Source organism: Heteronotia binoei, chromosome 17 (assembly GCF_032191835.1).
Source record: "Heteronotia binoei isolate CCM8104 ecotype False Entrance Well chromosome 17, APGP_CSIRO_Hbin_v1, whole genome shotgun sequence".
NCBI lineage: Eukaryota > Metazoa > Chordata > Lepidosauria > Squamata > Gekkonidae > Heteronotia > Heteronotia binoei.
In genome coordinates, this window is record NC_083239.1 from 48,059,706 (window position 1) to 48,083,563 (window position 23,858).

General features: G+C 49.6%; 1 protein-coding gene across 2 annotated transcripts in view; it reads right to left on the bottom strand.

Moving 5' to 3' along the window:
• Positions 1 to 2,582: 2,582 nt before the first annotated feature.
• Positions 2,583 to 23,858, bottom strand: part of EXOSC5 (exosome component 5) — a 44,316-nt gene continuing 23,040 nt past the window's right edge. The window contains exons 5-6 of one of the 2 annotated variants that reach the window (XM_060257934.1): positions 20,617 to 20,706; positions 2,583 to 3,210 (exon numbers count right to left, since the gene is read on the bottom strand). In XM_060257934.1, coding sequence (XP_060113917.1) covers positions 3,118 to 3,210; positions 20,617 to 20,706 — 183 coding nt within the window. In that variant the 3' untranslated portion in view covers positions 2,583 to 3,117. The remainder of the gene's footprint in view (positions 3,211 to 20,616; positions 20,707 to 23,858) is intronic. The other variant, XM_060257935.1, reaches the window with a different exon arrangement.

A 23,858-nucleotide genomic window follows, 5' to 3' on the forward strand; every position in this document is an offset into this window, starting at 1 on the left:
AGGAGAGCCTTGGAATTCTAGCAGGGGCTCCTTTGCATATTAGGCCACACACCCCTGATGTAGCCAATCCCCCAAGAGCTTCCAAAGGAGAGCCTTGGAATTCTAGCAGGAGCTCCTTTGCATATGAGGCCACACCCCCTGATGTAGCCAATCCCCCAAGAGCTTCCAAAGGAGAGCCTTGGAATTCTAGCAGGAGCTCCTTTGCATATGAGGCCACACACCCTTGATGTAGCCAGTCCTCCTGGAGCTTACAGGGTTCTTCTGACAGGGCCTACTGTAAGCTCCAGGAGGACTGGCTACATCAAGGGTGTGTGGCCTAATATGCAAAGGAGTTCCAGCTACACGCAAAACCCTGGCCGATGACCTCAGTTGGGTAGCCACAGGCAAGCGACACGAGAGTCAGTCCTCCTAACAATTCAGCCATCGGCCTTGCATTGCTCTTGGAAGCAAAAAGATGGATCATAATGTATTGTACAGGAGCCCCGTGGCGCAGAGTGTTAAAGCTGCAGTACTGCAGTCCTAAGCTCTGCTCACGACCTGAGTTTGATCCCCGGCGGAAGCGGAGTTGTCAGGTCGCTGGCTCGAGGTTGACTCAGCCTTCCCTCCTTCCGAGGTCGGTCAAAGGATTTCCCAGCTTGGCGGGGGGAAAGCGCAGATGACTGGGGAAGGAAATGGCAAACCACCCCGTAAAAAGTCTGCAGTGAAAACACTGCGATGCGGTGTCACCCCAGAGTTGAAAACGACCGGTGCTTGCACAGGGGACTACCTTGACCTTTCAAGTATTGTATACAGAACTCGTATGAGGAACGTCTCCAGCTCCCCGAAGGAAGGCGGAAGCAAAGCCTCCAGGGTTTTCGCTGCCCAGCTCTGGGAATAAACCCTTTGAACTCGGCAGTTCTATCACCACAATGCTATGCGGTCCCTTCTGACGCTTAAGAGCGAAAGCACCGAAGAGGCCGGTCAGAAGCAGCCTTTGGAGGCCGGGACTCCTCTGGGAAATCAAGGCTGCGTCTCCGCGTTCCGAGGCAGGGAACGCGTAATTAAGAAATATCTGCCAGGCTTGGAGCAGGCTCCCAGTTTTGGCAAAGAGCGGTGCTCTCACCTCCGTGGCTGCCAAAACTGCAAGATTAAAGAGAAGCAGGAAAGTTGTGCAGAATGTTAATCAAGGGGGGGCGGGTAGGGAGGGAAGGTTGGCGCAGAACCCCTGAATCTTCCTTCGTGTCCCACAGCCTGAGTCAAGGCTGCCGGCTGCGATAAAGGCTTCCCTGCTGGGGGAGTTTCCGCATGCGGCTTCTCACCCGAGACTGCAGCGGCGCTGCCTAACACACTGCAGAGGAATCCCGCGGCAGGCGAGAAGCGAGAGGGCCAAAAGAGAATGTAGCGGGGCAGGCGTTGCTACTTACGTTCTGAGGGAAGTACAGAGGTCTTGAGGCCACAAAACCTAGTAGTTTGCTGCAGTGGTTAAGTGTGTGGACCCTTATCTGGGAGAACCAGGCTTGATTCCCTACTCTTCTACTTGCAGCTGCTGGGATGGCCTTGGGTTAGCCATAACTTTCGCAGTTGTCCTTGAAAGGGCAGCTTTTGGGGGAGCTCTCTCAGCCCCACCCACCTCACAGGGTGTCTGCTGATGGGGAAGGAGATAAAGGAGATTGTAAGCCGCTCTGAGTTCCTGATACAGAGAGAAGGGCCGGGTATAAATCTGCAATTCTTCCTCTATAGGGGTGGCAAAACTGTGACTCGGGAGCCACGTGTGGCTCTTTCACACGTATTGTGTGGCTCTCAAAGCCCCCACCATTCTGTCGGCTGGCTTGGAGAAGGCATTTCTGTCTTTAAATCACTTCTCAAAACCAAGCCAGCCAAAGAAGGCATTTAAAGTTAAAGCTGCTTTCTTTCCATCTCTCGCTCCCCCACCAATTTTCCTTCCTTCCTTCTGACATTCATGTCTTGCGGCTCTCAAACATCTGACATTTATTCTGTGTGGCTCTTACGTTAAGCAAGTTTGGCCACCCCTGGCCTAGTAATTCTAGCAAGGATAAAAAAAAGGGGGCACCATAGCAAACGGTGCCTGTAATCAACAAGACGACTCACAGCCCAAACCAGAAAAGCATCGGTCTGCGGAGCCCTTGCAGGAGCCATGGTGCCTGCTGACACCTTTTCCCGTTCCCACCAAGCGTTTCTAGAAAATGACAGGTGGCGCTTGGGGCTTTTGCCCAGCAAGGTTTCTGATTGGCCGCTGGAAAATTGATTGGCTGTGCCCCCACACTGCAAGGATCTTCACCGTGTGGCTGAAGGGAAGTTGCGGCAGCCATTTTGTGGTTGGCCCCGCCTCTTGTGACAGCCATTTTGAGGCTGTGCCCACCGTACTGTATCAGAATTCCAAAAGGGGCCACAGGCTCAAAAAAGTTAGGGGATCCTTGGTCTGGGGTAAAGGGGGAGGTGATGGCAACTGCCCTCTCCATTCGAGGTCACAATTACCCTCCCCTGCTGCGAGCTTTTTGTTCTAGACACGACAAAAGGAGTACTTGAAAAGAGAAAATTCCGCTTCAAGGGCAGCACTGATACTAATTGCATTCAAGCTGAAGAATCTTTCCCCCTCTCTTTATTAGCGTGGCTAAAAGAACAGCTTCTAGCAAAGACGGCAAGCAAAAAATTCAGTGACCTTTAATGATCATAAAACTACTATTTTAGACAGAGAAAGAGAAAGAGAGAGAGAGAGAGATCAGAAAGGAATCCATATCCACATTTAGGCCAGAGATGAAACTTCTTCTACACAGCCTAGTTGCAACTGAAGCTTTGGTTGAAGAACAACAAATGTGCATATCAAAATGCAACAGAAATGGAAAAGTCTGTACTCTAGGAAGATACGGAACATCCTATCGCAGAGGGGCGTGCATTATAGTCCTGAGGGGTAGAGGGCACAGTGGTGAGGGCTGTCTGGCACGTACTTCCACCTTCTCGCAATCCCGACCCGCAGTCTGTTACGCAAGCTCAGTCGACGGCAATCGAACTGCACCGCCGTGCCGTTTGGGAGGAGCCAGAAAAGCAGGAACGATCCCATCGGCTCCCCCTGCGTGCCTTAAACAGCCGGTCTCTGTTCTGTTCCCCTTGTGGGCGGAGTCACCACTTGGAGTACTTCCTGTGAGTGGAGTCCTGGTAAAACTGGAAGATGGTGTCCGCGGCTCGTTGTGAGGTGGCGATGCACTGCTGGAGCTGCAGGGACGGAGAAGAGTGTTTGTTAGGCCAGAAGAGAAAGGAACGCTCACGGATCTCTGGGAAGCAAAAGAGCCTCCCCCAAGAAGTCAGTAGAAAAGAGCAAGAGTCCAGGGGTGGAATTCTAGATAGAGCTCCTTTGCATATTAGGCCACACACCCCTGATGTAGCAAATCCTCCAAGAGCTTACAAGGCTCTTTTTTGTAAACTCCAGGAGGATTGGCTACATCAGAGGGGGTGTGGCCTAACATGCAAAGGAGCTCCTGCTAGAATTCCACCCCTGCCTGAGTCACTGCTCACTTCTTCAGAAGATGTGATGCGCAAGTGCTCATGTCCTGCCACAAATTTTGAACAAAGCAGGAGTCAAGTTGCACCTTTAAGACCAACCAAGTTTTATTCTGAACATAAACTTTTGTATGCTCTCTAAGCACACTTCATCAGATGAGGGGATCTGGTATTGTGGGCTGAAATGCAAGCAGTTTGTTGATTTGAGTATGCAGACTGATCACGTGGTAAACGAGTGTGGCTTGGCCACTTGGTCTGGATAGCCGTAAAAGGTAATAAAGTCCTCTGCCAATTGGTGTTTCTGTAAATCTAGGTGAATCACAAAAGGACGTGTATTTCCTAGTTCCTGTTCCACTGAGGAACTGCTCTAACTGTCAGGAAGTTCTTTTAATGCTGAGCCGGAACCTCTTTTGATTTAATTTCAACCCACTGGTTCTGGTCCGACCTTCTGGGGCCACAGAAAAACAATTCTACACCATCTTCTATAGGACAGCCCTTCAAGTACTTGAAGATGGTGATCAGATCATCTCTCAGCTGCCTCCTCTCCAGGCTAAACATGCCCAGCTCCTTCAACCTTCCTTCATAGGGCTTGGTCTCCAGGCCCCTCACCATCTTTGTCGGTCAGGGTGGCTACGAGGAGGCAGGCGACGGCGAACCCACCTCTGAACGTCCCTTGCCTTGAGATGCCTACAGGGTCTCTCGTAAATCAGCTGCAACCTGATGCCACTTCCCGCCACATTTTGATTTGCACAGACAATTTCATTACTCGCCGTACTTCCTTAATCCAAAATTTAATGGACAATTTCTTAGCCTCTTGCCATACTGGGAGTATTGGCCAGGCAGTATCATTAGCCCCATCTATGTTAGGGGGCAGCACATTCTGGGAAAAGAGTTCTTACGGGCATGGAAACCCCTCCTCTGTTATAAACCCCTACCACAGTGCACTGAGAAGTAAATCCCAAAGAATGTATTACTAAAGACGACCGACAGTGAACTCATGACCTTGTACAAAATTACCCATAATAGCTATTTTCGAGTCTCTCCCAGACCCAGGAGGTTTGTCAAGGAATATCACTTACTGCTGGTAATTTCCACCCCTTTTAGTGTCTACAAAGTGCTTAAGAACATAAGAGAAGCCATGTTGGATCAGGCCAATGGCCCATCCAGTCCAACACTCTGTATCACACATAAGAACATAAGAGAAGCCATGTTGGATCAGGCCAATGGCCCATCCAGTCCAACACTCTGTGTCACACAGTGGCAAAAAAACCTCAAGTGCTATCAGGAGGTCCACCAGTGGGGCTAGAAGCCCTTCCACTGTGCCCCCCCCAAGCACCAAGAATACAGAGCATCACTGCCCCACACAGAGAGCTTCAACAATACGCTGCGGCTAACAGCCGCTGATGGACCCCTGCTCCATATCCTTATCCAAACCACTCTTAAGCTGCTTATGCTTGTAGCTGCCGCCACCTCCTGTGGCAGTGAATTCCACGTGTTAATCACCCTTTGGGTGAAGGACTTCCTTTTACCCGTTCTAACCTGACTGCTCAGCAATTTCATTGAATGTCCACAAGTTCTTGAGAAAGGGAGAAAAGGACTTCTTTCTCTACCTTCTCCATCCCATGCATAATCTTGTAAACCTCTATCATGTCACCCCGCAGTCGACATTTCTCCGAGCTAAAGAGCCCCAAGCGTTTTAACCTTTCTTCATAGGGAAAGTGTTCCAACACTTTGATCATTCTAGTTGCCCTTTTCTGCACTTTTTCCAATGCTATAATATCTTTTTTGAGGTGCGGTGACCAGTATTCCAAATGAGACCGCACCATCGATTTATTCAGGGGCATTATGATACTGGCTGATCTGTTTTCAATTCCCTTCCTAATAATTCCCAGCATGGCGTTGGCCTTTTTTATTGCAATCGCACACTGTCTCGACATTTTCAGTGAGTTATCTACCACGACCCCAAGTTCCCTCTCTTGGTCAGTCTCCTCCAGTCTCCACTTTACAACCTCTATCTCAGGGGTGTAAAACTCATTTGGTATGAGGGGCGGATCCAACATAAATGAGACATTGTTGGGCCGGGCCTTGTGTGTCATAAAATGTAATGCCAGGTAGCGGAGAAATAAACTTTATAAACAACACAGACAAGTACAATTAAAAATTTTGTGTCTGTCCCGTGTGATTGAGGGAACTGGGCAAAGGAAGCTCTGGCTCTTTCTCTCCCTCCTCAGAGGATGATGAAGGTGTGGAGCCACAGCCAACAGAAGGAAAAGAGGCTTGGCTCAGGAGCTCTGCTGTGCAATTCAGAGAGCCTGGCAAAGTGAGCTCTCCCTCCTCCCTTTGGGAGGAGCCTCAGTCAATGGAGAAAATAGAGCATCTGCCTGATCCTGGGAACGTAATCGTAGAGTCATGAATTCCTGTCCCAGAGCCAGTGTGGTGTAGTGGTTAAGCGTGCAGACTCTTATCTGGGAGAACTAGGTTTGATTTCCCACTCCTCCACTTCCACCTGCTGGAATGGCCTTGGGTCAACCATAGCTCTTGTAGGAGTTGTTCTTGAAAGGGCAGCTTCTGGGAGAGCTCTCTCAGCCCCACCCACCTCACAGGGTGTCTGTTGTGGGAGAGAAAGGAGATTGTGTGCCACTCTTAAGACTCTAAGATCTGGAGTGGAGGGCGGGATATAAATCCAATTATCTTTTTCTTCTTCATACAGTTCCAAAATCTGCTGCTTGCCCTCAGTCGGGGCAACTCAAATTTGCTCTCTATATCAGCAGACTTGTGAAGTGTAACATTCGGGTCCAGCGCCCAATAGCATTCTCCACATAACGCTCGCTCCAAACCCACACGTTCGGGTTCCTTCCCTGCGGCTAGGCCTCCATCGTGACCTCTGGCAGATTAAAGGAAACCGACGGAGAACGGAGAAGGTAGAAAAGTTCTAACGCTTTGGAAAGGGAGGGCAGAGAAAGGTCTCCCAGCGGGGAGAAAGAGAGAGAGAAAGCAGGAGCTTTCAAAAGAGATAAGCAGTAAAAAAAAAAAAAAAGACTTTTCCTCAGGAAACTGATGCAAAGAGAACATTCGAGCAGCGAGTCCCCAATTTAGCGTGTCCCAGGCACCCGCCGGCTCCCGCGGGTCAATTAAACCCCGAAGCTAGATTTTCCCACTACCTCTGTGGAAGAATCGAGGGTCATGGCGCGCTCATCTTCCTCGTGTCTTAATTAGTCGATTTATATGCAAGGGAGGTTACCGAACCCCAGCATGTACAACACAAGGGCCGAGTGTCCCCCCCGCCCAACACCACAGCCCTGCGCATGTGGGACTGTTACGAACTGTCACGGCCCGCTTAGGACTCTGTAAGTCAATTACTACAGGTGCGCCGCATGGAGCCGGGGCAGTGTTGGCGTGCAGCACATCACCTCACGTTCCATCTTCCCTTCCCCCCACGTCGATGAGGCCGCCACTTGCTGGGAGGCAGCGTCTGGCAGTTGATTTACAAACAGCGGTGAGCGCGGTTTCCTCGCCGCGGCCGGTGTGGCGAGCAAGCGAGCGGGAGAACATAGACAAACAGCTACAAATAAGGTACCAGCTCGGCCTTCCTGCTCAATATTAGATCTCATCCATCTTCCAGCAGCCCTCGCTTTGTTTTCCAGTGCCGTGGCCCCAAAAAATGTGGCGCGGCGTACCATGAGGCGGTCTCAAAGAACACGGCTGGCCTTTCCAGAGGGAGAGAGAAGCAATTCCGAAGTGAAATTTCAACTTTCTTTGCCCAGATAACTCCTTCAAAATGCGCGTTTGTGTGCGTCTCTCTTGCTCTCATTTAGGGGGGAAATTTAAACCAGGGGTGTCAAACTTATATCTAACATAAATAAGACCTTGTTAGGCCAGGCCACATGTGTACCTATTTAAGATTAGGTAACAGAGATATAAACTTTAAAAAGGACACAAACACAATTAGTGATTTAAAAAAAAGAAATAAATAAAACATGCTTAAAACATTAGCTCTCATTGGTCTTAAAGGCTCTTTCTTTGTATTTCTCCCATGGGATCCAGGGAACTGGGCAAAGGAAGCTGTGGCTCTTTCCTTCCTTCCCTAGGGGACCAGGAGGGGGTGGGTTGCCTCAGCCAACAGAAGGAATAAAAGCTTGACTCAGCAGCTCTGCTGTGGGATTGAGAGAGCCTGGCAAAGCAAGCTCTGCCTCTCCCCCCCCTCCCCAAGGGAGGAGCCTCAGCTAATGGAGAAAACAGAGGTTTTGTTCCATAGCTCTGCTGTGCGATTTAGCAAGCCTGGCAAAGCAAGCTGTTACGCAGAAGGAAGCAAGAGAAAGGCAGAAGGAAGCAGATGATGGCCAGTTGCTCGGGGGCCTGATAGGAGCCCTCTGGGGGCCTGGTTTGGCCCCCGGGCTGCATGTTTGACACCCCTGATTTAGACGTTTCCCAGAACCACGAGTACTCTAAGCCAAGGAGGAAAGATTATTTAATTTTTTTAATCTTCCCATCTCTCCCCATCAAGAAGCTTATGGCTGCATACACAGGTCCCCTTCCCTTTTATCCTCACTATCGCCCTGACCTAGATGGACCAAAGACAGCCCCATCTTGTCAGATCTCAGAAGCTGAGCAGGGTCGGTCCTGGTTAGTATTTGGATGGGAGATCACCAAGGAAACCAGGAACTGCTATGCAGAGGCGGGCAGTGGGAAACCACCACTGTCCCTCTCTTGCCTTGACCTGGATGGCCCAGGCTAGCCTGATCTGATAGAATCATAGAGGTGGAAGGGACCTCCAGGGTCATCTCCAGTGGTCCCCAACCTTTTTGGCACCAGGGGCCGGTTTTGTGGAAGACCATTTTTCTACGGACGGGGGAGGGAGGGGCATGATTTCAGGATGATACAATTGTGCACTTTATTTTGGTGTGGTGGTTAAGTGCGTTGGCTTTTATCTGGGAAAACCGGGTTTGATTTCTCACTCCTCCCCTTGCATCTGCTGGAATGGCCTTGGGTCAGCCAAAGCTCTCGCAGAGTTGTCCTTGAAAGGGCAGCTGCTGTGAGAGCTCTTTCGGCCCCACCTACCTCACAGGGTGACTGTTGTGGGGGAGGAAGATAAAGGAGATTGTGAGCCACTCTGAGATTCGGAGCGGAGGGCAGGATATAAATCCAATGTCGCATTATTATTACTACATTGTAATATATAATGAAATAATTATACAACTCACGGCCCAGTTGCTAACAGGCCACGGACTGGTACCGGTCCACGGCCCGGGGTTGGGGACCCCTGATCTAGTCCAAACCCCTGCACAATGCAGGAAACTCACCAATACCTCCCCCTAAATTCACAGGATCCACATGGCTGTCCGATGGCCATCCAGCCTCTGTTGAGAAACCTCCAAGGAAGGCGAGCCCACCACCTCCTAAGGAAGCCTGTTCCACTGAGGAGCCGCTCTAACCGTCAGGGAGTTCTTCCTAATGTTGAGCCGGAAACTCTTTTGGTTTCATTTCAACCCATTGATCTCAGAAGCTAAGCTGGGTTGACCTTGGTTAGCGATTGGACAGGTGATCACCGAGAAAGCACCCTGTCTGTCTCTTGCCTGGAAAACCTAACAAGGTCGCCTTAAGCCGGCTGCAACTTGACAGGACTTTCCACCACCCCTCCACCCTGCAAGATAGGTGAAGTCAAGAGCAGGCAGGCTTAAGGCTGCCCACGTTGAGTTTACGGGGCCAAGGAGGATTTGAACCCGGGCCTCTGTGCCCTAAGCCCAATACTTTGCTGTTGCCGTACCATACTGCTACTCACAATTCCGTGCCAAGGTTAGCCAAATTCCAGCCCAGAACAGCCTGCACCAAAGGAAGCATGCAAATTAAGTACATTAGCATGACACAGTTTTGTTTTCATGATTTGTGCAGCAATCTCTGTTTTGCATAATTTATTCAGCTTCTGCTCGCTGTTGGACACTGGAGCTCTCCCTTCCCCACGCAACTATCCAATCAGTGGAAATTTTATTCCTTCAAAGGCGTTTATTCCTTCCATCGCTCACAAGCTATCTACCGTACTTAATTCATTTGCCTTCCCTCCCGGCCCTGCCAAATGAAAGATGACTGAACAGCGGAATTCAAGAAAGAAGAGGGATCCTTTAAGGACAGGCTTTTTCCTTTCCCCGAACTCGATTTAGTGCCGTCAATCTTCAGAGGTAGCAGAGACTGAGCCAGAATCAAGGACAGGATAACTTTCACAGAAACAGAGGTGAACCCTACCGTTTGTTCTCTCAATCTTCACTTGATACTCTTTCACCACCCAGCAATCAGCCCCAGAACCTATTCTCTCTCTCTCTCGCGTGTTCAGCCAGGTTACAGGGCAGGGGAAGAAATGTTCTGTAGGTCAGGACTATGACCTCTTTTTTCAAAAGTGGGTTCCGGGCTGGACACAGAGAAAGACAATAAGGGACAGGTAAAAGACGGAATCGGGCCACAGAGAGCGTGATGGGGGAAGATGAGAGCAAGGATTTATGAGCAGCTAGGAGCTTTTAAGACACAGAACGAGGGTCCCCACCATTGTGCCCGTGGGCGCCATGTGCCCACCAACACCTTTCTTGGGGCCTGCCAAGCATACCACCCTGAACATGCCCGATCTCATCTGATCTTGGAAGCTTAAGAACAGAAGAGAAGCCCTGTTGGATCAGGCCAATAGCCCATCCAGTCCAACACTCTGAGTCACATAAGAACAGAGGAGAAGCCCTGTTGGATCAGGCCAATAGCCCATCCAGTCCAACACTCTGTGTCACACAGCAGCCAAAAGATCCAAGTGCCATCAGGAGGTCCACCAGTGGGGCTTGGAGCCCTCCCACTGTGCCCTCCCCAGAATACAGAGCATCACTGCCCCAGAAAGAGAGTTCCAACAATACGCTGTGGCTAAGAGCCACTAATGAACCTCTGCTCCATATGCTTATGCAATCCCCTCTTGAAGCTGTCTATGCTTGTAGCCGCCGCCACCTCCTGTGGCAGTGAATTCCATGTGTTCATCACCCTTTGGAGTGCTTGACTAATAAGTGGGAGGGCCAGCCATGGCTTTTGCTCAGAGCAAGGGTTCTTATCAGCCGCTGAAGATCTGTTCGGCTGTGCAGATTTTTCAAGACATTGGTTTGGCACCAGCCGCTACTACGGCATGAGGATCTCGGCTGCGTGACGGAAGGAAAGCTGCAGCAGCCATTTTGTGGCTGCACCCATCATGCTGTGTCAGAATTTCAAAGGTGCCCAGGGGGTCAAAAAGGTTAGGGACCCCGGGACCAGAAGCTTGAAAGCAAGAGCCAGTTTGGTGTAGTGGTTAAGTGCGAGGACTCTTTTCTGGGAGAACCGGGTTTGGTTCCCTGCTCCTCCACATGCACCTGCTGGAATGGCCTTGGGTCAGCCGTAGCTTTCATAGGAGTCGTCCTTGAAAGGGCAGCTGCTGTAAGAGCTCTCTCTCAGTCCCACCTACCTCAGAGGGTGTCTGTTGGCGGGGGGGGGGGGGGAAGGTAAAGGAGGTTGTGACTGCTCTGAGATGCAGAGTATAGGGTGGGATATAAATCCGTTGTTGTCTTCTTTTTCTTCTTTCAGTTTGGTGTAGTGGTTAAGTGCGCGGACTCTTATCTGGGAGAACCAGGTTTGATCCCCCACTCCTCCACTTGCAGCTGCTGGAATGGCCTTGGGTCAGCCATAGCTCTGGCAGAGGTTGTCCTTGAAAGGGCAGACTCTTATCTGGGAGAACCGGGTTTGATTCCCCACTCCTCCACTTGCAGCTGCTGGAATGGCCTTGGGTCAGCCATAGCTCTGGCAGAGGTTGTCCTTGAAAGGGCAGACTCTTATCTGGGAGAACCGGGTTTGATCCCCCACTCCTCCACTTGCAGCTGCTGGAATGGCCTTGGGTCAGCCATAGCTCTGGCAGAGGTTGTCCTCGAAAGGGCAGACTCTTATCTGGGAGAACCGGGTTTGATTCCCCACTCCTCCACTTGCAGCTGCTGGAATGGCCTTGGGTCAGCCATAGCTCTCGCAGAGGTTGTCCTTGAAAGGGCAGACTCTTATCTGGGAGAACCGGGTTTGATCCCCCACTCCTCCACTTGCAGCTGCTGGAATGGCCTTGGGTCAGCCATAGCTCTCACAGGAGTTGCCCTTGAAAGGGCAGCTGCTGTAAGAGCTCTCTCAGCCCCATTTACCTCAAAGGTTGTCTGTTGTGGGGAGGGTGGGGAAGGTAAAGGAGACTGTGACCGCTCTGAGACGCTGAGATTCAGAGTATAGGGCGGGATATAAATCCAATATCTTCTTCAAAAGAGGGAACCAGGGCACAGACCGAAGGTAAGGGAGGGTTATAAATCTTGGTAGCAGGTGCCGGAAGATGAACCCGTCTATTCCACCATCTGAGCGTCCTGTTTTTTCCTCTCTTGCCTGTTTTCCATTTAAAATGCAAGGCGTCAGGGATGGAGCCCTGCCAACACCCCACTCAACAGCTGTTAGCAGGAGAGTTCAAAAGGGTTGCTTCAATTTCCTCCCTGGTGTTCAGCTGGCATGACAAATATCTCTCTCCTGGGTGCTAAGATGCCTGAACGTATAGTTTTCTCCTGGTAGCCGAGTCGCATTGTCAAGGGGATGCAGGGACCCGAGTAGGCATTGGAGGACACTTAAAATGCAAATTTGCTGCTCCTTAAGACATCCCGCGTCAATCTGCATTGGCACAATGGGCAAAATTGCGCGGGAAACTCTTGACAATTCACGGGGCACAGATTTTGGTGAACTCAGAGTCCTAGGTTCTGTTCAAGACCTGAGTTCGATCCCCAGCAGAAGCTGGGTTTTCAGGTAGCCGGCTCGAGGTTGACTCAGCCTTCCATCCTTCCGAGGTCGGTAAAATGAGGACCCAGCTTGCTGGGGGGAAAGTGTAGCTGACTGGGGAAGGCAAGGGCAAACCACCCCGTAAAAGTCTGCAGTGAAAATGTTGTGAAAGCGACGTCACCCCAGAGTCGGAAACGACTGGTGCTTGCCTTTCCGTCTTTTTAGAGATTCGTTTCCATTCTTTTGTAAGAAGTGAATCCTAGAAATGAGAGACTAGGGAGGAGGGGAAACTCGGAAAATTCGTTTGCAAACGCACTCTGCTCGGGGACTGCAGCCAGGGGTTCGGATGCACCAAAGACTCGTCTACCGCAGTCGAATGTGAGACTTGCTTATTTACAACCTCCATTTGGGCAGCTCCGCAACCCTGATTCAGCACTTCCAGTTCCAAGAGCTCAGTCCTAATGTGCTGGGGAAACGGTGCCCAAAGCCGTATCAGAAGCTTGCATTCTTCAACCAAGGGTCTCTAAAAGTAGCTGCTGGGAGCAGAGGATTCGTCAGGAATCTGAACTGCAAGGAGTGACAAACACTGTCCTCACCCGGATGGCCCAGGCTGACCCCATTTCATCAGATCTTGGAAGCTAAGAATGGTTGGCCCTTGTTAGTCCTTGGATGGAAGAACACCAAAGAAGGCCAGGTTTGCTATGCAGAGGCAGACAATGGCAAAACACCTCTGAATGCCTCTTGCCTTGACCTGAAGGGCTTAAGGTCACATAAAAACATCAGCTGCAGTTGGTGCAGAACGCGGCGTCTAGGCTGCTATTGGGGCTCCCGAAATGGGAGCACGTACAGCCAGGGCTGCGCAGACTGCACTGGTTGCCAGTTATATACCGGATTCGTTACAAAGTGCTGGTTATTACCTTTAAAGCCCTATATGGCCGAGGACCTGCCTACCTGAGGGACCGTCTTTCCCCATATGGACCTCAGAGACCACTGAGATCAGCAGGGAGAGCCAGTTTGGTGTAGTGGTTAAGTGTGTGGACTCTTATCTGGGAGAACCAGGTTTGATTCCCCACTCCTCCACTTGCACCTGCTGGAATGGCCTTGGGTCAGCCATAGCTCTGGCAGAGGTTGTCCTTGAAAGGGCAGACTCTTATCTGGGAGAACCGGGTTTGATTCCCCACTCCTCCACTTGCACCTGCTGGAATGGCCTTGGGTCAGCCAGAGCTCTGGCAGAGGTTGTCCTTGAAAGGGCAGCTGCTGTGAGAGCCCTCTCCAGCCCCACCCACCTCACAGGGTGTCTGTTGTGAGGGGAGAAGACATAGGAGATTGTAAGCCACTCTGAGTCTCTGATTCAGGGAGAAGGGCGGGATATAAATCTGCAATTCTTCTTCTTCTTCTTCTTCTTCTTCTTCTTCTTCTTCTTCTTCTTCTTCTTCTTCTTCTTCTTCTTCTTCTTCTTTTTCAGGGAAGAACCAACTGACCATCCCCGGGCCGAAGGAGGCAAAACTGCAGAGCACTCGCATGCGGGCCTTCTCTATTGTAGCCCCACACCTATGGAACCAGCTCCCGGAAGAAGTGCGGGCCCTGCGGGACTTTGAACAGTTTTGCAGGGCCTGCAAGACCATCCTTTTTGGGATGGCCTTCACCGATTAAAATGACAGAGGGACTCGCCTAAATGACTTTCACCATCATGCTGAAATAGCACCAGAATGTTAATTTTAGAAATTTTAAATTAAAATGTTTAAATTAGTTACTCTTTTTAAATATTTATTGTATAATTTACTGTATTTGATGCTGTTAGCCGCCCTGAGCCTGCTCCAGCAGGGAGGGCGGGATATAAATAAAATGTTGATTGATTGATTGAGAAGATCCCTGAGCGCTTACAAAAAAAGAGCCTTGTAAGCTCTTGAAGGAATGCCTCCATCAGGGGGGTGGGGCCTAATATGCAAAGGAGCTCCTGCTAGAATTCCACAAAAAAGAGCCTTGTAAGCTCCTGGAGGATTGGCTCCATCAGGGGGGTGGGGCCTAATATGCAAAGGAGTTCCTGCTAGAATTCCACAAAAAAGAGCCTTGTAAGCTCTTGATTGGCTCCATCAGGGGGGTAGGGCCTAATATGCAAAGGAGCTCCTGCTAGAATTCCACAAAAAAAGAGCCTTGTAAGCTTTTGGAGGATTGGCTCCATCAGGGGGGTGGGGCCTAATATACAAAGGAGCTCCTGCTAGAATTCCACAAAAAAGAGCCTTGTAAGCTTTTGGAGGATTGGCTCCATCAGGGGGGTGGGGCCTAATATACAAAGGAGCTCCTGCTAGAATTCCACAAAAAAAAGAGCCTTGTAAGCTCTTGGAGGATGAGGCCTAATATGCAAAGGGGCTCCCGCCAGGATTCCATCCCTGCCCCTCGTTAAAGGGTCCCATCATGACCGAGAGAAGCCATCGATCCACTTTGTTTGAGACAAAACTGGACGCTCAGCAGATGGCTTTCCTACTGCGATTGCCAAACAGGGAATGTAAGCCTCTATTGTCAAAACGAGCAGGCTCTCCTTTCTCTTTGCCGGTAGATGGGGGACTTATTTTTCCAGACAGCAGCCCACAAAATAGATTTAAGACTTCGCCGCAGAAGTCGATCAGGTGAAACCCGCCTGACTCGAGGGGGGACCTGGCAGCTTTCAACGCCAAGGGAGCTGAACGTTCCTCCCGCCCTACCCGCACATACACTTTTGCCAAGCCTGCAGGGCTTTAACCGAGCCAATGATGGCGTTAGCATGCGGCGCACGGCTCTGAGCACTCGCCGGGAAAAGATGGTAAATCATCATTATTTATTGCGTGCTCTGAGGCTGCCTGTTGCTTTCCGAGAGAAAAAAGTTTCCCCCGGCAGAGAATTCGACAGCGGCTGATAGATGCCAGCTCAGCGGGTCGATCCCGACAACAACCCGTCTCCTGTGGCTCTGGAATGGCTGGCTGCCAGGGAAGTAGAAGAGGACTGACATGCTTGCCCAGTGGTTGGGCACCTGTTCCCAGGTGAAAAGAGAGCCCCGTGTCTCTTTTCCACCCCAGAGTTTAGGGGGACTGTGCACTATGAAGAGCCAGGCTGGATCCATAAGAGATCTTTCCCCATCCAAGATTCTCAGCCTTTGGCAGAGCTAACCCTAATCCTTTTTGTTGTTCGGTCGCACAGTCGAGTCCGACTCTTTGCGACCCCACGGACCAAGTCACGCCAGGCCCTCCTGTCTTCCACCATCCTATGAAGTCTGCTCAAATTCGTGTTTGTTACATCAGTAATGCTGTCCAGCAGTCTCATCTTTTGCCGTCCCCTTCTTCTTTTGCCTTCTGTCTGTCTTTCCCAGCATCAGGGTCTTCTCCAATGAGTGCTCCGTTCTTATTGGGTGGCCAAAGTATTTGAGCTTCAGCATCCGACCTTCCAGGGAACAGTCTGGGTTGACTTCCCTTAGAACTGACTGACTGGATCTTCTTGCAGTCCAAGGGACTCTCAAGAGTCTTCTCCAGCACCACAGCTCAAAAGCATCCGTTCTGCGTTCGGCCTTCCTTATGGTCCAGCTCTCACAGCCATACATTATTACTGGGAATACCATTGCTTTGACTATACGGACTTTTGTTGGCAGGCTGATGTCTCTACTTTTTATTATACTGCCCAGGTTCGCCATAGTTGTCCTCCCAAGGAGAAAATGTCTTTTAATTTCACGGCTACAGTCACCATCTGCACCATCTTGGATCCCAAAAATGTGAAGTCTGTCACTACTTCCATGTCTTCCCATTCAATTTGCCAAGATGTGATGGGGCTGGATGCCATGATCTTAGGTTTTTTGATGTTGAGTTTCAAGCCTACTTTTGTGCTCTCCTCTTTCGCCCTCAACAAGAGGTTTTTTAGGTCCTCCTCACGTTCTGCCATTAGAGTGGTGTCATCTGCATATCTGAGGTTGTTGATGTTTTTCCCGGCAATCTTAACTCCGACTTGTGCTTCATCCAGGCCAGCATTCCGCATGATGTACTCGGCATATAAATTAAATAAGCAGGGTGACAATATACATCCTTGTCGAACTCCTTTTCCTATTCTAAACCAATCAGTTGTTCCATATCCTGTTCTGACAGTTGCTTCTTGGCCCTTGGGTCAGCTGTAGCTTTGGCAGAGGTTGTCCTTGAAAGGGCAGCTGCTGTAAGAGCCCTCTCAGCTCCACCCACCTCACAGGGTGTCTGTTGTGTGGGGAGAAGATATGGGAGATTGTAAGCCGCTCTGAGTCTCTGATTCAGAGAGAAGGGTGGCATATAAATCTGCAGTCTTCTCCCTCCCCCCTCCCTCCCTCCCTTCCTTCCTTCCTTCCGCAGCATTCTCTCACTCTGGGTAAAATCAATTACTAGGGACTCTGGATGGTTTTTAAATTATATTTCTATCTCATGAGTTTCATGGGCAGGTATTTAAGTCCAGGTGTTTATTTCCCATTCTCTGCTTAATGTGCAGGTATTTAAGCCCAAGCATTTATTTATTTAAGCTCAGGTATTTACTTCCCATTCTCTACTACACCATTCTCTGCTACACCATTTCCCATTCTCTGTTACACCATTAATGTATGCCAAGATTGTACGCCTTATGGTTGCATAGGTATACTCCACAATGTGGCTGCTGGCTGTTGAAATAGAAGTTTCCAGTGGTTCAGAAGCTCCTGTAAAACACCCTAGGTAGCACCTCTCATCCCTCTGAGGTCAGCAAAACTGAAAGTTATGCAAAACAGGAATTGAAAACTCGGAATAAATTATGCAAAAGACACATATTTCCCCTTAATTCACAAGAATTTATAAAGGGCAACATTAATTGTAAGCAGGGGCGGAATTCTAGCAGGAGCTCCTTTGCATATTAGGCCACAAGCCCCTGATGTAGCCAATCCCCCAAGAGTTTACAAAAAAAGAGCCCTGCAAGCTCTCGGAGGATTGGCTACATCAGGGGCGTGTGGCTTAATATGCAAAGGAGCTCCTGCTAGAATTCCACTCCCTTTAAAAGGAAAAACAGGGCTGATTCATACCCATGAAGCTGCTGTATACTGAATCCGACCACTGGTCCATCAAGGTCAGTTATGTCTACTCAGAGTGGCAGCAGCTCTTCGGGGTCTCCGGAAGAATTCTGCTTCACTTACTGCCCGGTCCTTCTAACTGGAGATGCCAGGGGTTGATCTGGTGACCTTCTGCACACCAACAGGAAGCTCTACCACTGAGCCATGGCCCTTCCACATTTTTTTGTTGGCCTTGCCAATTTCCCCAGCTACTAGGAAAGTTCAGCCTGCTTACCCGTGATTCTGCAAGATACATTTTTAGAAGAAGAAGACTGCAGATTTATACTCCACCCTTCTCTCTGAATCAGAGACTCAGAGCAGCTTACAATCTCCTATATCTTCTCCCCCCCACAACAGACACCCTATGAGGTGGGTGGGGCTGAGAGGGCTCTCACAGCAGCTGCCTTTTCAAGGACAACTCCTGCCATAGCTATGGCTGACCCAAGGCCATTCCAGCAGGTGCAAGTGGAGGAGTGGGGAATCAAACTCGGTTCTCCCAGATAAGAGTCCACACAACCACTACACCAAACTGGCTCTCTTTTAAACTTCTTCTATACACATGCGACTTGACTCGCTTGTCAGAGACACCTGAAGTCAGTGGCTTGACAAAACTCTTTTATCTCCTCAGTCCCTGCTCCTTTCACTTGTGGCACGTCACAGCTCTACTGACTTACATGAACTAATAATTGGTGTGTGGCCCAACATACGAGGTAAACCACTTGGGGAGAGAGACTTTTATTTCCTTGCAATTCCTTGAAAGGAACCTGCAGGGCAGAGTCGGCTTATGACAGACATTAGATAAACCCCGAAAAAGGAAAATAACTGTTGTTGTTTTTAAAAAGAATTCCTCTCTGTTGTTGTCATTATTATTTTTTCCAAAAACACACACGCTAAAGCTCATTAGAATTCATCCCCCCCCCAAAGCCATTTCCACACACCCTTCCCTTCTCCTGACAGAAACACTTGTCTAATTAATGGCGCCTGGCAGACACCTCCGTTCAATAGCACATTAGCGTTCATAATTGTTCCTTTAGAACCAAACGGGCTCGCCGTTCCAAGCCATTTGGCAGAAACCGCGACGGCGGCGGTAATGAGAAACGACTCCGCACTGCTTCTCCTCCGGAATACTAACAGAGGTCCCTAAACAGATATAGGGGACAGGGTAGGGTGGGAGGGAGAAAGATTCATTTGCCCTCCTAAGCCTCCCCCCCCCCATCTTCATGGCCTTCGGCTCTCGAAAGGCCCTTCAGCACAGACACATCCCCCCACATCACCACTGTCCCCACGCAAAGCAAACAAGACATGATGGATGGGGGAGGACAGATGCGCTGGCTGAAAGAGATGCGTATTTTTTAATAAAAGTGAGCCCAGGAGACCTCCCTGAGCCTCCCATTCAGGTTGGCTTGTCAAGAGCGGTTCCAAAAGGAGCAGGCAGATGTGGGGACTGAGAACATGGCCGCCCAGCCTTGGGGGTCTGATCCATGGTCGCCCTACTGGAGGGGGAATGAGAACATGGCTGCCCTGCCACGGGCGGACTTAGAACATGGCCACACTGCTGCCAGGGGACTGAGAACATGGCTGCCGGGGGGACTAAGAACACGGTCGCTGTGCCGCCAGAGGACTGAGAACATGGCCACCCTGCCATCTGTCTCAACAGGGCACTGCGTCTGAGAGGATGAATAAACCCCCAGGATATCAGCCACCAAGCAATAACATTGCCGAACCCTTAAACATTTACCACAACAATAAAAAGGCTTTAATGTGGACTCTTCGGCCACATCAATATTCTTATTTCCCTCAGCCTCCTTTCTTTCCATCGTTGGCAGTTAACAGGCAAGAGGAGGTGTTTTCTTATTTTTAAAAAGGCTGCCATTGCCCGCTGTGGAGGGGGGAACATCACAAAACAAAACAAAATCCCACTGACAAGAAACTCTGAAACCCCACAACAGCCGGCGAGAGGGCTGCCAAGCCCAGAGCTACCAACGCAGCAGTGCTTAGCGGTGATATTTCATCCAGGCCTTGGTTACCGTGGCAACCATTAAGGGTGTGCAATTATTTTTAAACGGTATTTTTCAGTTTGGGTTTATCGGACCGGGAAAAAATTTAGGTATTTCGAAAAAATCCTGGATCCTAAAACTGATACGATATTTAAATCTGGGATTTTTTATGGAAATCCCAAATTCTTCCAAGTCCAATAGACCCCAAAAGACGGAAATGGTACCCCTGCGGGGGGGGGAGGGGGGATGTTCATATTTCTTTCTGGTATATGAAAATCCAGGTCTAGATGTTGGCAGGTCTGAGGCCCGAGCCTTGTGTGGAAAAATGCTGGCAGTGTGGCGTTTGGCTCAGGGATTCCAGATTCCCCCACCGATTTCCCTCTTGCCACCACAACAGCTGTCGCTTATTTAGAAGCCCAAAAGCAGGTGCGTGGGGTGCAAACTGCTTTCAAACATCCCTGTTTTTTCGCTTGAACGCTCTCCAAAACACATTTAAGAAACAAAATACCTTGTGTTTTGGCCTTCCTGGGGAGCAAAATGCCGGCGATTTAAGATTCCCGGCCTTCCAAACGAGGGCTACATATAGTCCCAGAAGTTTTTTCGTGAAGGTAACACAGCTGGATTCTGGTTTCTGTGGCCAAATTTCAGAATTGCACGAAAATCAGCACATTATACAGTAGTGTAGCTCATCCCGCTCAGGATTTTCCAACTCTGGGGCAGAAAAATCCTAGCGATTTGAGACTGGACCCTTGAGAATTATGATGACGACATTGGATTTATATCCCGTCCTCCACTCTGAACCTCAGAGTGGCTTACAATCTTCTTTACCTTCCTCCCTCACGACATGCACCCTGTGAGGTGGGTGGGGCTGAGAGAGCTCTCCCAGAAACACAGTTGGAATGTTTATGAACATTCTAGGCCACACCCCAGCAGCTAAGCTAATGTGGAGGTTCCAGTTCAGTGCACTGCACCTACAAGCTTTCCCATCTGAGGTTTCGAAACAACAGTCGCCCAGACTGACTTCAATCTTATTTCCCCCCCCCCCTTTGTTGAGAGTTTATCAGGGTGCAATTGGCCCTGAGTCCCAGGCAGAAAGGGGCACTGCAGAACGCAGTAAAATAAAATTTGTAAAACAACAATTCTATTTTCCCCTCCTGCATATTGGGATCTTGTTGTAACAACAGTCACGGTAGTACAAATTTATCTAAAGCAGACTTTTGACATTTAGAGACTGCAAAGTTGATACACAGAACAACGGGTTTTGGGCTCACGCTCCAGACTCACCTCTTCCTCAGAGAAGGTCCCCTTGGTGTTGGACATCAACACCTTCTTCTCCGCGCTGTCGACAGCAAATGTCAGGATCGCTCGGGCTTCCTACAAGAACAAACAACACCCGTTGGGCTCCTTTCCACACCAACACTTTCTGCAACATGAGCCACGGTCAGCTCCAGAGGGTGGCAAAATGAGTTACACTAGGGCATGAATCGCCATTTTGAGCCTGCAGTCACCTTTGGAATTCTGACACAAAATGGTGGGCGCACCCACAAAATGGCTGTTGCAGGAGGTGGAGTCAACCACAAAGCATCATGGAGTGAGGTTACATGTAACTCTAAGAGTAATTCATCAACATTTCAGTCTAAAACCTCTTCTCTGCACCTCTTTGGTGTAGGGGTTAAGTGCGTGGACTCTTATCTGGGAGAACCGGGTTTGATTCCCTCCTCCACATCCACCTGCTGATGTGACCTTGGGTCAGCCACAAGTTCTCTCCAGACTGTTCTGCTCAAGAGTAGTTTCTGTCAGAGATCTCTCAGCTTCACCTACCTCACAGGGTGTCTGTCGTGGGAGGGGAAGGGAAAGAAGAAGACCATAGATTTATACCCCACCCTTCTCTCGGAATCAGAGTCAGAGTGGCTTACAATCTCCTTTATCTTCTTTCCCGCAATAGACACCCTGTGAGGTAGGTGGGGCTGAGAGGGCTCTCACAGCTGCTGCCCTTTCAAGGACAACTCTTGCAAGAGCTATGGCTGACCCAAGGCCATTCCAGCAGCTGCCAGTGGAGGAGTGGGGGAATCAAACCCAGTTCTCCCAGATAAGAGTTCGCACACTTAACCACTACACCAAACTGGGTTTTGTGAGCTGCTGAGACTCCTTTTGCTTGCAAAGGGTAGGGTATAAATCCAATCTCTTCTTCCTTTTTCTTCTTCTTAACAAGGCATCTTTTTAAAGAACCCATTGTTTAAAAATATTTTCTTCCACACATACGTAGAACTTATGTTCAGTCACACAACAAAGATCCTTGTGTCGAGGTGGCAGCTGCTGAAGCAACTTTTTAAAAATCGGCACAGACAATCCAATCTCCGATGGCCAATCAAAAGCCTTGCTGGGCAAAAGTCAACCTGCGCACTTTCTAAAGACACTTGTCGCTCACCAGGAAAAGTGTCTGTGGGCACCATGATGCTTGAGACCCCTGTGCTAACAAAGGGCCCCTTTAGCGGTTTCCCTAGAACAGGGGTGGCTAAACTGTGGTTCAGGAGTGACATGTGGCTCTCGAAACCCCTACAGTCTCGTTGGCTGGCTTGAAGAAGGCATTAGTCTCTTTAAATCACTTGGCAGCTTGGAGGATGCATTTAAAGTTGCTTTCTTCTCTCTCCCTCCTCCCATTTGCTTGCCTGCCTGCCTTCCTTCCTTCCTTCCAGCTCTCAAACATCTGATGTTTATTCTATGCGGCTTTTATGTTAAGCAAGTTTGGCCACCCCTGCACTAGAAGCTAAAATGACTGAACCGAGACTATCGTTACTTCGGTGCCGTTACAAGAAGACAAGAGTCACTGGAAAAGACAATCCTGTTAGGAAAAGTCAAAAGCAGAAGAAGAAGAGGCAGACCCAACATGAGACAGAGTGACTCCACAAAAGAAGCTCCGGCGCTCTGTTTGCAAGACCTGAGAACGGCTGCTAACGATAGAACATTTCGGAGAATGTTAGCTCATGGCATCACCACAAATCGACAGTCACTTGACGGCATTTAACACACACACACACAGAAGCTATGCAAAACTTGCACAACTAAGGTCTCCGTTGCCACCGTACCGCACACCACAGTGGTGACCCAAACATTTGATTTTTCTCTTTAAACAAAATCAAAATCAGCCTCTGGGTGAACGAGGGTGCATCACGTTCTTTTTTTGTAACTGAATACGAACTCAGGGTCTTAGTTTGATAATGCAGTATATTAAAAGCATGAGTTTGTACAGGCATAAGAACATCAGAGAAGCCATGTTGGATCAGGCCAATGGCCCATCCAGTCCAACACACTGTGTCACATAAGAACATAAGAGAAGCCATGTTGGATCAGGCCAGTGGCCCCTCCAGTCCAACACTCTGTGTCACATAAGAACATAAGAGAAGCCATGTTGGATCAGGCCAATGGCCCATCCAGTCCAACACTCTGAGTCACATGAGAACATCAGAGAAGCCATGTTGGATCAGGCCAATGGCCCATCCAGTCCAACACTGTGTCACACAGTGGCCGAAAACACCAGGCACCATCAGGAGGTCCACCAATGGGGCCAAGACACTAGAAGCCCTCCCACTGTTACCCCCACCCCAAGCACCAAGAATAGAGAGCATCACTGCCCCAGACAGAGAGTTACAACAATACACTGTGGCTAATAACCACTGATAGACCTCTGCTCTACATAAGAACATCAGAGAAGCCATGTTGGATCAGGCCAATGGCCCATCCAGTCCAACACTCTGTGTCACACAGAGGCCAAAAGATCAGGTGACATCAGGAGGTCCACCAGCAGCGCCAGAACTTGTACTGTTGCCTTCTCAGCACCAAGAACACACAGCATCACTGCCCCAGTCATAAGAACTTAAGAGAAGCCATGTTGGATCAGGCCAATGGTCCATCCAGTCCAACACTCTGTGTCACACAGTGGCCGAAAAAACCCACGGGCCATCAGGAGGTCCATCAGTGGGGCCAGAACTCCAGAAGGTCTCCCACTGTTGCCCCCCCTGCAAGCACCAAGGATACAGAGCATCACTGCCCCAGACAGAGAGTTCCAACAATACGCTGTGGCTCATAGCCACTGATGGACCTCTGCTTCATAGGTTTATCCAGGCAGTTGGTGAGACTGTGGAAGGGGCCAGGGGCACTGTTCCTGGGCAGCGCTAAATTGAATTTTTCAGTTATGCTTGGGAAAAAACAGACACTCCACAAATGGAGAATCAGGAGAATATTATTTTATTATTATTTTACAGGCAATGGGATTGCCCCGACATAGATGTCTGGGATGCAACAGGAGTTCTCCATGATGCTCTGCTTGCACCCATTCGCTTTGCCAGTTCTGTTCCTCTTGGCAACCCTCCCCCATGAAGCTGCTCTTTAGTTCCTTGACAGGCAGATAGCCGCTAAATTAATTTTTAAAAATACTCACATGAGTAACTATGCAGGAAAACGCTACTCGTGTCGTTAATCCAGTAAATCAATTCAGGATCGCAGGAATGGGAAAGGTACAGCGTGAT